General features: G+C 40.6%; 1 protein-coding gene across 1 annotated transcript in view; it reads left to right on the top strand.

Moving 5' to 3' along the window:
* The window catches only part of LOC126475297 (ATP-binding cassette sub-family G member 1), a 498,031-nt gene that overhangs the window by 205,699 nt on the left and 274,071 nt on the right, over nucleotides 1-18,261 (top strand). The window contains exon 4 of the mRNA XM_050103060.1: nucleotides 14,347-14,536. Within this exon, the coding sequence (XP_049959017.1) occupies nucleotides 14,347-14,536 (190 nt within the window). The remainder of the gene's footprint in view (nucleotides 1-14,346; nucleotides 14,537-18,261) is intronic.

Raw genomic sequence — 18,261 nt, 5'->3', positions numbered from 1 at the left:
TATGAAATGTCGATCGTTAATGTCGACCAAAGCGTTCAGCTTTTAGCATTTAGGTCTCTGTTACAAAACTTGTTAATTTCATTTTAACAGTAAATCCTAAACTATTTTAGATATTATCAATATTCAAGTTTTATTGGGATCACCATGAAAATTTATGAAGGATGGTAGATTAAAATTACTGTGGCTTCATTCCCAGAATTACTACAGAATTAAATAGTTTTCATAAATGTTTCCCTTTATGGTCAATCTTAAGTCCGCCATATTTAACACTGGTCACAAACAGCTTCTATGGGGTTTCCCTATGACGTAGGTTCTCGTCTGTCTCACTCGCACACTACAATGCTTAGACCTCATTCAGCACAATAGACGCTTGTGAATTTCCCCATCTCGTGGCGAATCTGCGCTCTTTATGGAATACGATCTTGGGCAACAGGGTTCGTTTCACAATTCCTGAAGACTGACTCTTTCGGCCATATGAGAGCGAAATGTTCGTTAACTCACATATTCACCTGTCCTAAATTCGAAAAGTAGTACTGTCAGCTACTGTTGAGGAAAATTAATGCTAGAGGAGGATGTTCTGTTACACGTTCCTGGCCCAAAAGCCCTTTTGGACGTCAGATAAATAGCTCCAATTCCACGTTACGAAATGTCTGCACTGTTTACCGTGCACAACCGACACGGTTTACATGTCCTCCACTGCTAGTGCTGCCTCCTGCAGACTGTGAGTGGTTATTGCAAGTTGACGTCGGACAGTGATCGGCCGGCCGGAGTGACCGAGAGGTTCTAGGCGCTACGTCTGGAACTGCGCGACCGCTACGATCGCAGGGTCGAATCCTGCCTGGGGCATGGATGTGTGTGATGTCCTTCGGTTAGTTAGGTTTAAGTAGTTCTAGGTTCTAGAGGACTGATGACCTCAGAAGTTAAGTCCCATAGTGCTCAGAGCCATTCGAAAGATTTTTGAACATTGATCACATTAATGTCACTGGACCATGTAGACAACTGCATTCACTGCGAAGTCTGAGATTATTACTAATACTGTCTTTAAAGTTATTAATATAGTAGAAGAATAACAGCAAGGATTCCAATGCACGTCCCTGCGACACACCTGAAGAATTTCTACGTCTTTCGATGACTCTCTGTGGTAGAAATCCTCAATGCCGTGAGAAATTAAGTTTGATACTACGTACGATCGTACTTTCGACAACAAACGTATTTATGCTATTGAGTTAACTTTTTTGGACGTCAGTAAATACTACATCTGCCTGATTGCCTTGATCCTTGGCTTTCAGGATGGCAAGTGAGGAAACTGTGAAATGGGTTTCATACAACCGATGTTTTCCAAATCCATGCTGGTTGATACGGAGGAGATCATTCTGTTCGAGATACATTATGTTTGCCTTCAGAATATGTTGTAAGATACAACAACGAATGTATCTCAGTTATTTACCAAAGAACACGACTGCTTTTTAGCATGAGTCCATTTAACAACTCCTTTTTTCGCTCACAGTTGTGCCCCACTTTTTTCGGGCCATTATGTTTCTTTGGTCCATCTCTACACGATCTATCGTGATACAGCTTGCTATGTGTCAGTTCCTATTTGGAAGGGTTCGTCGTTTTGTAGATAGATCGATAGTGTGATACCTTACATTCCCAGGGAAATAGTATTTCATTATCAGCTAAGATTCTGGCGGACTCCCATTAGTTAATATGGATCTCAGGTCCTATTTTATTCCACTCTTGTTTTTGCCCGCCTATTAATTGAGGCAAGGGATATTGGGTCATTTCTTTTTATTTTGATTTGGTATGTAACATATGCTCTAGAGGTATTTTATGAGTATTCCTCGCATGTTCTTTGCTTGCCTTTATTCACTTAATATGTTGTCTGTTCCTGGGTTTTCCGCCTGGTTGCTTTTTTCATGTTGTGAGAACAAATTCTGATAGATCATCACAGTGATAATACTTAAGCGTTGGATACGCACCCTACTGTGTACTTCATAGATTATATCGCTGCGTTTTACTTTGTCGATAGGTCTTCATATGAACTAGGATGTTTCTCTCCTATAATAATTATGTAGGTTTTTATAAAAAATAAAAAAACTAGATTAACTTTGTTACTTTGTGTTTCTCATTATACACTGTCTATTTTTAGTCTTTTGGAAAGTTTTATAACTATGTGATGTTAAAATAGTTTAATGCTAACCAGTAGGTGTACATGTTCTACTCTGTTGTGCTGTATATGTACAGGTACTTGTTTTAATGCTGCTAAATGCGTTTTGTAGGTATTAAGAACTTTAATTTTTACGCTTAATTTTCTGTTAAGTCCCTTCTGATATGCCTTGATATACACTGCATGTATACTTTTTTTTTATATGCAGCGGTCTGAAGATGGCATATTGAAATACCGAAAGTGGTTATCAAAATAAAATAAAATAATTTCTCAAAACGTACGGCTGTCTGGCGATTTCCCTCGGTAAATAGTTGACCATCCGCTGTCCCGCTTCCAGAATGGATCAACAGAGACTGAATGCATGTCAGGGATACTGAATGGTAGTTCTCTGGATCACTTCCGTACCCTTCTCCCAGACGGGAGTGATCTATGCTGTCTACGAACTCCTGGGCATACTATCGTTGAAAGAGAGGCTAACTCAGCCAAAAATTTTGCAAAGAATCTGATATGAATTACATCGAGTCCAGGAGCTTTGTTCAGCTTTGGTGATATCAGCAATTTCTCAACGCCATTGATACTAATATGTGTTTCACACATATTTACAGTGGTGTGAGAATTAAACTGGGGCAGTACTCCCCAACTTACCTCTTTAAAGAAACATTTGAAACTGAGTTCAACATTTCTCAACATTTCTGTTTTTTTTTTTTTTTTTTTTTTTTTTTTTTTTTTTTACTGTTATCGGGTTTTCAGCCGGGTACATTCGGTTTCGTAACACGATATTGTTGCTACATTCCGCCTTCTTAACACTCTGTTCGCCCCTCCACCCTTCTTCCTACCACTGCCAGTCGCACGCCGCATGCCGCGACGGATGGAGTGGGGCGTTGGAGGGGAGGGTACGGGCACAAGCTGGCCGCGAACTCTGGCCCTTCAGTAAGCTTGTGGGCCGCGTTCCGCGCGGTACTCGCTCTCGGCCGACGCTATGATTTTAGTTAGCTGAGTACTAGGTCCTAAGCTTTGATGAGGGTGTACCCAGTGTCTCTGTTGATCAGTCCCTCAGACACTCGAATTTCAATAGCCTCTTTCAGAACACAATCGCAAAACAGCGAAGTCTTTCTTAGCACATCCGTTCCTTCATACTTCATAAAGTCCCAGGCATTGTACTCCAACCGCAGATTTTCTTGGTTGCTTAAATTCGGTGTGTCTTCTGTGTTACATCTTTCTTAGATTGTCCGTACAGTTTCCGCGACATACACCGTACCGCATTTACATGGAATACGGTAAACACCTGTTTACGGTGGCCCAAGCCATCTTCCACAGTATCTAACAATGCACGCTTTTCGGAGGTGAACGTAAAACGCATTTAATGATACCTCGATCCAACATTCTACCAATTTTGTTCGATACTTTGCCGGCGTACGGCAGATACAACAGTGCCTTTTCCTCCTCGTCGTTTTCTCTCTGCTGGGCTTTTACTTTCTGCCTGAAAGCACGTCAGATTTGTCTCCCGTCGTATCTTTTGCTCCTGAAGGGGGCTAAGCCCACCTGATAGCCTCTCCTCACCCATGAGCGCGCACTGCGAACCAATGTACGTATTACACCCCCACGCTGTGAAGGATGATGGCAGCCGGCACGTGGAGGTGTAGATCAGTCTTTGTGGCTTTCCTGTACACATTGTGTCTTATAGTGCCATTCGTTCTTGACTAAGACGTCAAAAAAGAGGAGTTCGTCATTCTCTTCCACCTCATGGTGAATTTGACAGCGGGGCGTAGAGAGTCCAGATGTTGAAGGAACTCCTAAGTTCTTGGACTTTGACTTCTGAAACCGTATCAGACTATGTTGTTTAACGACATATCGATATGTGTGCTCGCAATGTGTAACAGCGTCACGAATCTATTTAATAGTAATGGCAACGACATATAAATGTGTCAGCTCATTTTAAGTTGATATGGCTTGAAGACACAAAAATCTGCACATGATAACGGCCTAAGGTCGAAATTGAAATCGTGAAATAAAGAAAGTGTTACAGTCACTGGCGTAAATATGATGTCTTTTATAAAGTATCATAAACATACCTGAAAAAGCATGTAGGCTTCATTGCAGCTGTTTCCAGAGCTTTCTCTCCGAATCCCTCCATAAACTACTTTTTCATGGCGGACTTCGAAGAGAAAGCTCTGGAAATAGCTGTAATGAAGCCTATATGCTTTTTGTTTAGGAGGCGGGATGTAGCAAAGACCTCATTTTACAGGTATCAATTGAATATGACGACAAGGTACGTGTCGAAATATCGTGTTATGAAAACATCTGTACCTGACTGGACACCCCCTCAACAGTACAAACACCTGATTCTCGGGGAAAGGCCAAGATCATACATTTCTACTTTTGCCTTACTACCCACAATCTCAATTCCTGTCTCGTTCTTGAGTATCTCGACACTAATACTGGTACCACTAAAAGTCTTTACATACCATCAGAATTGCCCTGGGTTACGCGAGAGATCTTACATTAATATTCTGCTAAGGCAGTCTTTGAAGGCTTCACTCATCGTCCTTTTGACAAGCAAACGCGTTTCAATCAGCATCGTGCTATCCATAGTCCTGTGTTTAGTTTTACACCACCTATGCAGCAGCGTCTGTTTCTTAAGAACTTTCTTCACAGCGACTTTTTACCTTGGAAGGTCTCTCAGCTGATAAATACTCATTGTACCATCGACCAAACACGGTAATGTGCATTGCAAGAACATATATGCAGATAAAACGTTGTCCCCTACAAAATTAGTCCAATTTGTCTAACTTTTTGAGTGAACAGATTCCACCCTAAGTGCGACCAGAAAAATCTGGGAAACGCTCATCAACTGCTACCGTATATTCTTCATTGAACTCAAAAAGTTTTCTGGTTATGTCGCTCGAAATCTGGTAGACAGGGTGTATGATCCAACAATTCATATTTCACATCACTCATTAGCTCCATTGCCAAGATTACTTGGCTGGAGTTTTGCGCTGTGATGAATGATTTTTTTCCGTTTGCAGTAGGGCTTAGCTTTTCACTCAGTTGACTAGAGATACATCTGAATCACAGCATCAAACCGACGAAAATTTTTACGCGGTTCGAACGTTCATTGCCACATTTGCATTTGGTCAGCAATTCACAAAAGTAGCACCTATATTTCACAAAAATTTCTGATTGCTAATTGAACATGAAAAATGTTCCGTGCGTTTTTTTTTGTTTTTTTTTGTAAATATGTAGTATACGTTATTTTACCTAACTTCAATTATTGACTGGCCACTATAATATTTCGAAGACAAGTGGATCTTTGTAAACTGTTGGAGTAATGACTGATTCGTCAGCACAGTGTAGTCTTTGTACTGAGTTATACTGTCCAATCCGTGTTCCTCACATTACTTAGAGTGACATGGCACGTCGTGCGTACATATATATTTACCTAGATGCAGTAAAAGATAAATCTGTTGTGTTTGATGATGATTAGTAAAACAAAAAACCTATAGGAATAATAAAGACTTTCATATCGTCTGACAGCGTGCTACATGATTTTCGACAAATTTGTAAAGGAATCTGTGAAAGTCGAGGTGAGAGGGGTGGCCGACGATAAGATTGTTTTTAAAAATAGTTTATTTTCCAACGCAATCACATTTAATTTGGACAAAAAATTCTACTTTCTCAGATCTACAAGATAGACTATAATTAAAATAAGTTCAAAATTTACAAATCGAGCTATACAGATTACAAGAGCTTAGAACGTGAACAATACAGTGATGCCATACCATAAAAAAGCAGTAATTCACTCCTAAACACGGAGAGAGCCACATTATCAATAGTACAAATGAGGAGCACCACGTATATAAAGTCATGGATGTAAGTAGGCTGTTTATGTTTTCTCTATGTAAGTAGGCTGTTTATGTTTTCTTATTGGCAACGTTACGTAGCGCTCAATATGAAAATCACTGGCTGTGCTGTGTGCAGTCTGTGGCTAGTTTGCATTGTTGTCTGCCATTGTAGTGTTGGGCAGCGGCAGCTGGATGTGAACAGCGCGTAGCGTTGCGCAGTTGGAGGTGAGCCGCCAGCAGTGGTGGATGTGGGGAAAGAGATGGCGGAGTTTTGAAATTTGTCATGAACTGCTATATTTATATATGATGATATCAAGGTAAATACATTGTTTGTTCTCTATTAATATCTTTCATTTGCTAACTATCCCTATCAGTAGTTAGTGCCTTCAGTAGTTTGAATCTTTTATTTAGCTGGCAGTAGTGGCGCTCGCTGTATTGCAGTAGCTTGAGTAGCGAAGATTTTTGTGAGGTAAGTGATTTGTGAAAGGTATAGTTTACTGTTAGTCAGGGCCCATTCTTTTGTTGGGATTATTGAAAGTCAGATTGCGTTGAGCTAACAAAATATTGTGTGTCAGTTTAAGCACAGTCATTTGTAATTGTTCAAAAGGGGACGTTTCATGGTGAACATGTAATTAATTGTTCATACACTATTGCAAAAACGTTGACAAATTTAAGGAAAATTTTATATATATATAAAGTATGAAATAAGGTTCAAAGTTAAAGGTGAAGTTAAACAATTTACGTCAAAGTATTCTAGTCAAAATAATCTATAAAACTGCATTAAAAAGTCTGAAATTTCCGCATTTCATGATACGACGTACATTAGTGACCATTAATAGAGATAATTAACAAAGTTGTATTAAAAACCTGAAGTCAGAGTATTTTTTGATAAAGATGCCATTCATCCATGATGATTACTCACGATAAACATAAGATTGTATTTAAAGATACGAAATTAGTGTCTTTTATCATAAAGATGCTAGGTATCTGTGAATCTTCAGTTCCAGACTTTTTTCTTTTTAGATACAGTTTTAGAATATATATATACAAAAAGTATGGAATTGAAGATTCACATATACCTAGCATCTTTGTGATAAAAGACACTAATTTCGTATCTTTAAATACAATCTTATGTTTATCGTGACTAATCATCATTGATGAATGGCATCTTTATTAAAAAACACTCTGACTTCAGGTTTTTTAATACAACTTTGTTAATTATCTCTATTAATGGTCACAAATGTACGTCTCATCATGAAATGCGGAAATTTCAGACATTTTAATGCAGTTTTATGGATTATTTTGACTAGAATACTTTGACGTAAATTGTTCAGCTTCACCTTTAACTTTGAAACTTATTTCATACTTGTGTGTCTTGTAGACCTGAAGATGTCCAGTGGCGGCCGAAACTGATTGTTGATTGTTGAAATTACATGCTCCAGTCGCATTAATGTGATCACTCCCTATGTTAGAGGTCAAAGTGTAATAACCAATCACAGATGATAGGTGAAAGCACTGCCAGTGAAGGGTATATAAAACGTGTAGGACAATAGTTGTCTTAATGCGGAAACGGATCGATATACCTGATATCCAAAAGAGAACGATCATTGGCTTTCGGGCCAAGGGTATAAGCATTCCTGGAATGTCTAAATCCGTAAACTGTTCGGGTGCCGCCAAAACGGCGCTATCCAGATCCGGCGATGGGAAACTGCGGTGCACCACTTACTATAGGTGACAGGGGTGAACGACAGCTGCCAGAGATGCATACGGGCGAAGAGACGTGCAACATTTGAGCAACTGAGAGCCCAGATAAACCAAGGGGCTACGAAAAGCGTCTGCTAGCCACCGTTCAGTGCATGTAGCTGCGTACGGGCTTCCGCAGCAGGCGTCTGGTTAAGGGACCCATGCTAACTGCTGCTCATCGGCGCCGAAGTCCGGAATTAGCACATCAGATGTGTGTGTGAATTCCTAAGGGACCAAACTGCTGAGGTCATCGGTCGCTAGACTTACACACTACTTGAACTTAAACAAACTTATGCTAAGAACAACACACATACCCATGCCCGAGGGAGGACTCGAACCTTCTGCGGGTGGGGCCACGCAATCCGTGACATTGCACCTCAAACCGCGCGGTCAATTTGCAAATCAATATAGCAGTCGTGCTGTTCGCGCAGTGGATCCTCAACCGAGAAAATTAGATCAGCTGGTCACAGCACCAGAGTCGGCTTGGCTCGTCATCCCTGTCGGTACCTTGCAGAACCTCACTGACTCTCCTTTTGCGTGTCTCGCAGCTGTCCGCGCAGCGAAAGATGGTTATCCAGGCTTTTTACAGGTGGTCACATTAATGTGACTGGACAGTCTATATGTAATTGTGACGGAAAATAAACTGTTTTTTAAGAAGTGTTTCGATAGTCACTTGCTTCTCTATCACGAGCGAAAGGATGTTCTTTCCAAAAAGAGGTAAAACTCAATAGTGCTTTGTATCAAGCCACACATACCATCGCCTCTTAGAAAATGCCATATATGCTTTCACCAATCAAATTTTGAATGATCTGAATAACCGAACACCACCCATTGGGATTTTTTGTGATCTCTCAAAGGCTTTTGATTGTGTAAATCATGAAATTCTGCTAGACAAGCTCAAGTATTGTGGCATGAGTGGGACAGTGCACAAATGGTTTAATTCGTACCTAACTGGAAGAGTGCAGAAAGTTGAAATAAGTAGTTCTCGTAACATGCAAAAATCAGCACATTCCTCAAACTGGGGAACTATCAAGAATGGGGTTCCACAAGGGTCAGTCTTGGGTCCTTTGTTGTTCTTATTATATATTAATGACTTGCCATTCTATATTCATGAAGAGGCAAAGTTAGTTCTCTTTGCTGATGATACAAGTATAGTAATCACACCTGAGAAACAAGAATTAACTGATGAAATTGTCAATACTGTCTTTCAGAAAATTACTAAGTGGTTCCTTGTAAACGGACTCTCACTGAATTTTGATAAGACACAGTACATACAGTTCCGTACAGTGAATGGTATGACGCCATTAATAAATATAGACCTTAATCAGAAGCATATAGCTAAGGTAGAGTATTCCAAATTTTTAGGTATGTCCATTGATGAGAGATTAAATTGGAAGAAACACATTGATGATCTGCTGAAACGTTTGAGTTCAGCTACTTATGCAATAAGGATCATTGCAAATTTTGGTGATAAACATCTTAGTAAATTAGCTTACTACGCCTATTTTCACTCATTGCTTTCATATGGCATCATATTTTGGGGTAATTCATCACTGAGGAATAAAGTATTTATTGCACAAAAGCGTGTAATCAGAATAATAGCTGGAGTCCACCCAAGATCATCCTGCAGACATTTATTTAAGGATCTAGGGATATTCACAGTAGCTTCTCAGTATATATACTCTCTTATGAAATTTGTTATTAACAACCAAACCCAGTTCAAAAGTAATAGCAGTGTGCATAACTACAATACTAGGAGAAAGGCGATCTTCACTATTCAAGATTAAATCTAACTTTGGCACAGAAAGGGGTGAATTATACTGGCACTAAAGTCTTTGGTCACTTACCAAATAGTATCAAAAGTCTGACAGATAACCAACAAGTATTTAAGAAGAAACTAAAAGAATTTCTGAATGACAACTCCTTCTACTCCATAGAGGAATTTTTAGATATAAATTAAGAAAAAAAAGAAAAAAAACAAACCAAAAATATTAAAAAAATAAAAAAATAAAAATAAAAATAAAGAAAAACAAAAAAACACAAAAAAATAAAGTTGTTATATTAACTTAAGTATGTTGTTAAATTAACCTAATTATGTCATGTATTGGAAAATTCGACTCGTTCCACATCATTACGAAATATCGTATTCATGATCCATGGAACTAGTATTAATCTAATCTAATCTAATCTAGGTCAGGCGCGGAATGGGACGTAGCCGACGAATGGCTGGGCAAGGCAGAGCAGTGTATCGAACGAAATAGTTGGGGACATAGTGGCTCCACATATCTGGAGGAAGTTTTAACCATTGTCGCTTAGTCTTTGCTTGTTGATCCAGTGCGTAGTCTCTCCTTGTGAAGGAGTGGCTGAACTCATTAACCTTAGTTCAGAGCCGCATTGTGATGAGGTAATGGACTTGTTGATGAATCGAAAAGCGGCTACTTGGACAAGAGAAATATTCATGGCGAATTCGGTTTGACATCAAGTTTTCTGATAAACAGTTCACCAACTACTTCCGCATGGACCGGAGTCAATTCGACGATGTTCACGGATCGTCCGGAAATATATATTGTGAAACATGTAATCCCAGAATACCATTTGAAAGTGAAAAAAGACTTACTGTGGTCTTGTTTTACTGAAATTTCTTGCAATGTAAAGCCATGAGAAAAAGTTACGTATGCTACCTAGCAAAATTAATTAGGAAAAGTGTTTTGCTACTCAAGAGCTGGGGGTAAGATCCAGCAGCTGTATTTGAAGGCACGTCCACTAAGTTCTGAAGAAGTGTCAAAGATGCACCGCTGGTTCCCGACGAGTACGGTGGATATGAAACTCTCGTTGCGTCGTAACTTCGAGTTAGTTCGAGTTCTTGAGGTGGAGACTGATTTCTAGGGAGCGATGCCTCAGTTTACAATATCACTTCAGATATTTTACCACGGATGAAATGTTGAGGTTGGAGGTATATTTTTAGTTGCGTGGTACATCGACATGAAGAAATGGTAGAGTGGGTCACTGGCAGATTTTGAATCTTCAATCTTTTTACATTCAGTAGTTCTTCCTTTTGCTCTTTATTCACACTGCACGTCAAGTTTCTTCATTTTCTTTTATTGTGCTGGGTGCTTAATTAAAATTTGCAACACCTTCGTTGTCGTCGTTCTGAGGGAGCACCCTGCATGAGCACGTGCGGCGCGCGCGTGCAGTATTCTGTTGTCAGGAGACTGCGCGGCGAAGACGTGAACGGGCACTGTGCAGATCTTCCCTGCAGTTTTGCGCCGTAGTACGAGGTCTGTTCAAATAATTCGGGAACTTTCATAATTTCGCCAGTAGTGTGTTGCAGCGGAATGGGGTTGGCATCCCTGCTCACACCTGTGTTTAGCGTGTAACTGCCGGATGTTTAATTGTTGTATGTCAGTTATTGTTCAGTGCTCTATTGAGGAGAACTTTGTGTCAGACGGTTTGCGAAATTCTAGATGGCAGAGTTAGAGGAACAACGCGTCTGTATTAAATTTTGAGTGAAACTCAAGAAAACCTGAACAGAGGTACGCCAACTGATGCAAGAAGTCTACAGAGAAGAGTGATTAAGCCGTACTCAGTGTTACGAATGGTTCACATGGTTTAAAAATGGCCAGACGGAAGTTAAAGATGACCCTCGCTCAGGAAGCCCTTCGACGTCTGCCGACCACGCTCACGTCAGGAACGTCAACGAAATTGAGCGTGCCAATCGAAAACTAACTGGCCGAGAGATTGCAGAAGAATGTAACATTTCAGTTGGATCATGTCGTGAAATCCTAACACAGCATCTTGGAGTGCATCGTGTTGACGCCAAGTTCGTCCCACAGCTCTCAAGACCTGGCCCCTGAGAACTTTTTTTTTTTATTTCCGAAGCTGAAAAGCCCATTAAAAGGAAGAAGATCTGTAACGGCAGACGAGATGAAAGAAAATTGGCAGACAGCGTTTCGCACGGTCCAACAAGAGACGTACCAAAACTGCTTCCGGAAGTGGAAACGGCGTTGGGAGCGGTGTATAAATTGTGGAGAGAGTATTTCAAAGGGGACCATGCACAATAAGTAATAGGTAAGGGTAGAAACATTTTGTGGACAAAATTCCGGAATTTTTTTGAACAGACGTTTAATTTTGAACAGAACAGAACAGAACGTTTTGAACAGAATTTAATTTTCACAAAGGTATCGTCAGGAGTGCCCCAGAGTAGTGTGATAGGACAGCTGTTGTTCTCTACGTATATAAATGATTTGGTGGCCAGGATGGGCAACATTCTGCAGTTGTTTGCTGATGATGCCGTGGTGTACGGTAAGATGTCAAAGTTGGGTGACTGTAGAAGGATACAAGACGACGTAGATATAATTTCCAGTTGGTGTGATGAATGGCAGCTAGTCCTAAATTTCGAAAAATGTAAGTTAATGCGGATGAGTAGGACGAGCAAACCTGTAATGTTGGGATATAGTATTAGTAGTGTCCAGCTTGACACAGTCAATTTGTTTACGTATCTTGTCGTAACGTTGGAAAGCGATGAGGTGGAACGGGGACGACCACGTGAAAACTATGGTAGGGAAGGCAAATGGTAGATTTCAATTTATTGGGAGAATTTTGGGAAAGGAGACCGCATATAGGAAGCTGGTGCGACCTATTCTTGAGTACTGCTCCAGTGTTTCGCATCCATACCAGGTCGTATTGAAGGAAGACATCGGAGCAATTCAGAGGAGGGCAGTTACATTTGTTACCGGTAAGTTCGAACAAAACGTAAGTGTTACGGATGCTTCGGGAACTCAACTGGGAATCCATGGAGGGAAGGCGGTGTTCTTTTCAGGAAGACTATAGAAAATTCTTTACAGACGAATGCAAAAGCTGGTAGAAGCCGTCCTCGGGGAAATCAGTTTGGATTTCGTAGAAATGTTGGAACACGTGAGGCAATACTGCCCCTACGACTTATCTTAGAAGCTAGAATAAGGAAAGGCAAAACTACGTTTCTAGCATTTTTAGACCTAGAGAAAGCTTTTGACAATGTTGACCGGAATACTCTCTTTCAAATTCGAAAGGTGGCAGGGGTAAAATACAGGGAACGAAAGGCTATTTACAATTTGTACAGAATCCAGATGGCAGTTATAAGAGTCGAGGGACATGAAAGGAAGCAGTGGCTGGGAAGGGAGTGAGACAGGGTTGTAGCCTCTCCCCGATGTAATTCAATCTGTATATTGAGCAAGCAGTAGAGGAAACAAAAGAAAAATTCGGAGTAAGTATTAAAATTCATGGAGAAGAAATAAAAACATTGATGTTCGCCGATGACATTGTAATTCTGTCAGAGACAGCAAAGAACTTGGAAGAGCAGTTGAACGGAATGGACAGTGTCTTGAAAGGAGGATATAAGATGAACGTCAACAAAAGCAAAACGAGGATAATGGAATGTAGTCGAATTAAGTCGGGTGATGCTGAGGAAATTAGATTAGGAAATGAGACACGTAAAGTAGTAAAGGAGTTTTGCCATTTGGGGAGCAAAATAAGTGATGATGGTCGAAGTAGAGAGGATATAAAATGTAGACTGGCAGTGGCAAGGAAAGCGTTTCTGAAGAAGAGAAATTTGTTAACATCGAGTATAGATTTAAGTGTCAGGAAGTCGTTTCTGAAAGTATTTGTATGGATTGTAGCCATGTATGGAAGTGAAACATGGACGATAAATAGTTTAGACAAGAAGAGAATACAAGCTTTCGAAATGCTGTGCTACAGAAGAATGCTGAAGATTAGATGGGTAGATCAAGGTACTGAATAGAATTGGTGAGAAGAGAAATTTGTGGCACAACTTGACTAGAAAAAAGGATTGATTGATAGGACATGTTCTGAGGCGCCAAGGGATCACCAATTCAGTATTGGAGAGCAGCGTGAGCGTAAAAATCGTAGAGGAGTTCGTGGCACAACTTGACAAGAAGAAGGGACTGTTTCGTAGGACATGTTCTGAGGCATCAAGGGATCACAAATTTACCTTTGGAGGGCAGCGTGGAGGGTAAAAAAGGTAGAGGTAGACCAAGAGATGAATACACTAAGCAGATTTAGAAGGATGTAGGTTGCAGTAGGTACTGGGAAATGAAGAAGCTTGCACAGGATAGAGTAGCATGAAGAGCTGCATCAAACCAGTCTCTGGACTGAAGACCACAACAACAACAACAAAGAAAATTTAGAGAACCGGTATTTTTATTGTAAGTTGGCTGCCGAACGATTCCACTGCCGTCCACATACATCGCGCATAAGGACCACGGAGATACGAGAAATTAGGACTCATACGGAGGTGTACCGCCGTTTTCCCTTCGCTCTATTTGCGAGTGTAACAGGAGGGGAAATGACAAGTAGTGGTGCAGGGTAGCCTGTGCCACGCACCTTACGGTGGCTTGCGGAGTGTAGACGTAGATATACACATAGATGTAGAAACATTGGCTACACTGCCCTGCCCTGCCCTGCTCTTCGCTACCTGCTTCCCAATATGTGCCTGGCCTTACCGCCGCTACCCTGCACAGTGGGTCCACCGTGGCGGCTGACACTAGCAGTGGACGAGACCGCTGCGTCCTGCTGTACCCTGCCCTCGTCGTGTTGCAGGCGGTCTGGCGTGAGCGGCGAACTGCTGCTGGGCGGCTCTCCGCGGGACGAGGCGCACTTCCGGCGCGTGTCGTGCTACCTCATGCAGGAGGACCTGCTGCAGCCGCGGCTCACCGTGCGGGAGCTCATGCTGCTCGCTGCCGAGCTCAAGATGCCCGCCAGGTGCTCGCGCAGGCACCGCGAGGAGACGGTGCGTACTGCCGCCACGCCGCTCCGCACTGCGCCCTGATTAGCCCACTCAACCAAGACAGCAAAGGGCCAATAAGGGAAAAAATTAGTCACAGATTTTCGTACGATATTAGCAGTGAGTGCCATAAACGACGTACTATTTTTTTTTTTAATTCCAACCGTTGTGGTCTGGGGTCTGAGCGTGAGGGGGTTAAGATGAGATCATATAAACGTCACCTTCTTAGGTTTTTCTCGAGTAACTAAAAAACGATGACCTGTAGCGATAAATTTTCCCAATAAAAAGAATAAACGACGACGGCTTGCTAAAAACTAACGCCTCCCAATGTGTTATGTGAAAACTCTCAAAGCCTTTTCTATAAACGAACTGTATTAACTTTCTACATCTTTATCCTTGATGATTACATATTTATTTCTTCATCCTAGTGACGAACACATTCCTCCCAGCGAGAGACTAGTTTCTTAATGCCATGGCTGTAGAATGTTTGAGTTCCTTGACGGAACCACAGACTCACCTCTCCTTACACCACTTCATCACTATCAAAGTGAAGTCCTCAAAGATGTTCTTTAAGTTCTGGACACACGCGAAAATCGGATGCGCCCACTGTATGAAGGTAACACCACCGTGTTAAGCGCTTCAATTCGGGGCGCTCTGACGGCAGAGGGTTGCATCTTGCGACATCGAAGCGAGGAAGTCGAGCGAGTAATACGCACGTCATATAATGCTTCAACCGATACTAAAAACAGAAGTAAAATATCGGAGGCATTACTTGTCAGCACGCTCCAGTAAAATGCGTTATAACAATATAAAACTAATGTTTATTTTTAAACGAAGTGGGTTATGAACAAATATTAAATGTGTGTACCAAGTTCTGCAGTAGCGAGGCATTATGGGAATAAATTGTATCTGGTGGTTTAACAGTGCGTAGGGGATGGAGAGCGGGGGGTGGCGGGGGGGGTTTAAGGTAGAAGCCTGAGGGAGGGTAGGTCTCCAGATTGTAGTCATGCATTTCCCTATTTCGTAGGTCATCAAAATGAAGAACGAGCAGGCGATTCCCCACACTTTCTACCCCACTACATCACAAGAAGTAACTACAGGTATTTGGCAAGCTGACGAGGCAATGCACAGACATTCGCAGGTGATGTTTATTTTCCACAAAATGCATTAACACCACGCGGAATACACACATGAGTTACTAATAATACTAAGCAATAGATGTACATAGAATGTAGGTAAATTTCTGCACACTGTTCTTTCACTGCTCGAGGGCAATTAATGATAACTGCAAATAAGTACTCAAGAAACTGAAAATTACACCACTATACACCACTGTACAGGACTGACATTCTGTCACGCTGACCATTCAGTTACCGGGGACGGACTTTTTTCAAGGTGATTCATAATGTTCGAGTACAGTATATGCTATAAAATCCTACTGCAAATTGATGTCAGTGATATGGGTCTGTAATTCAATGGGTTACTCCTATATCTTTTCTTGAATATTGGTGTGACCTGCGCTACTTTCCAGTCTGTAGGAACAGACCTTTCGTCAAGTGGGCGGTTGTATACGATTGCTAAGAAAGGCGCTATTGTGTCTGCATACTCTGAAAGGAACCTGATTGGTATACCATCTGGACCGGAACACTTGCCTTTCTTAAGTGATTTGAGTTGTTTCGCAACACCTGAGATATATACTTCATGTCACTCATGCTAACAGCTGTTCTGGTTTCGAATTCTGGAATATTTACTTCTTCTTCTTTCGTAAAGCAATGACGGAAAACTGTATTTAATAACTCCACTTTAGTGGCACCATCGTCGGTAACATTTCCATCGCTATGACGCAGTGACGGCATTGACTGTTTTTTGCCACTGGTGTACTTTGCATACGACCAGAATCTCTTTGGGTTTTCTACCATATTTTGAGACAATGTTTCAATGTGGAAACTATTAAAAGCATCTAGCATTGACGTCCGCACTAAAATACGAGCTTCCGTGAAACTTAGAGTCTTGGAGTTCTTATATGCCACACTTCTGGCCTTCCATTACTTTTCCTGACCCATGATGTACAAATATGGTGAAAAGGAACTGGAAGCATATGAAATATGGTGCTATCGAAGAACGTTGAAAATGATATGTACGGATAAGATACGAAACGAACGAGCACTATAGAGTGTGGGCGAGAAAGAAATCTGTAGCAGAACATTAGCACAAGAAGCAAAAAGATACCTACAGCATGCTGGAAATATTAGACTTGGCATTGGAATTGCGGAAGAGAGGGAAAATAAAAGGGCAGACAAATACTAGAATATGTAAAACATACTACATTAAATATTTGGTATAATACGTACTCCGCGTTGCATAAGACGCAAAATGATGGCCGGCAAGAAAAACTAATCGAAATTCTGAAGACGAAAAATAGGTCATAGGAGACGGAGCTCTAATTCAGACTATACAAGGATGGGTATGAAATTTGTTATATATCACCTAGAATTCTTGCTGGAGCCGTAACCTCAATCGGCTCAACTGTTTCAATCAGCTCATGCTAAATTTTTCCGAAAGTTTCCGTTTATTGTGGGTAAGACATGCATATGGCTCTTATCTGCTGTTTAATTTATTCCAGCAATAATGTCAGTTTCTTCATACAGCTGTATCACACAGTTTATTTCGATGTTTAGTTCCTGTACACTCGAGTCTTGAAATCCAAATCGTGTTAATTCTCGTAATTAAAAATGGTTCCACTTTTTCGTGTCACATAAAATACTATGTCTCATTGTCTGTTGGAACCAACGCAAGAACAACTTGAGTGTAAATACGATGACTATAAAGCAGATAATACTCTTTGCCTGGAACATATTTCACTTCTGAAAACAATCATCACATATCAAAAATTTTGTAATAAGAAAGTGGGTTGTACATTGGTAGATGAAAAAAAATCACTTGACTCAGCTGACCGTAATTCTCTCTTACAGATTTTGAAGGAACGTAGTCTCGACCTTGAAACCATTGCAATCTTTAGAGAAACGCTAAATGGCCCAAAATCAAAAGCAAAGTTCATGGGAGGAAATTTGTAACATTTTCAAATTAAAACAGGAATGGGATAACGAAATGGACTCCATCCGTTAGTTTTCAACTGCGTCTTAACAAAGTAATCTGTGGCGAAATCTAATATCGGAGCTTAAAAAAGACTGATTAAATTATGAAGAACTAATATTATGATAAATAACTAAGCTTTTGCGTAAGACCTGGCGAATGTCATTCAGGACACAAACAGGTCAAAAGTAAACAGACATCAGTAAGAAAATAGCAGAAGGGCACGTCTCCAAATCTGATTTGAAAAACAAGATACATGTCTAGCAACAGCCCAGCATCCAAATTTCTAGAAACTAAATACGAATAAATCGAGAAAGTCACTCATTTAAATTTTTAGTTGGAATTATTCAAGATACTATACTACAAAAGTTTTTATGAAATTACTTAACATAAAACGGAAACAACCTTTCGACATATACCAAAACATATTCACAACAGAAATTAAACTCAAAATCCCCAAATCGGAATACAATACGATTTTCAAACAAAAGTTTCTTCTGGTACAGAAACACTCATATTAAGCAGAAAGGCAGACATCGAAGTAATTCTAGAGAGAGAACTAAAGTTAATCAAATTTTAGGCGTGAAATTCACTGGAGAAGGAACATACAGGCAGAACAGATAAGGGAATACAAACAT

This window comes from Schistocerca serialis, chromosome 4 (assembly GCF_023864345.2).
Source record: "Schistocerca serialis cubense isolate TAMUIC-IGC-003099 chromosome 4, iqSchSeri2.2, whole genome shotgun sequence".
NCBI classification, from domain to species: domain Eukaryota; kingdom Metazoa; phylum Arthropoda; class Insecta; order Orthoptera; family Acrididae; genus Schistocerca; species Schistocerca serialis.
The sequence above is the reverse complement of the archived record's forward strand: the minus strand, read 5'-3'. Positions and strand labels throughout refer to the sequence as shown.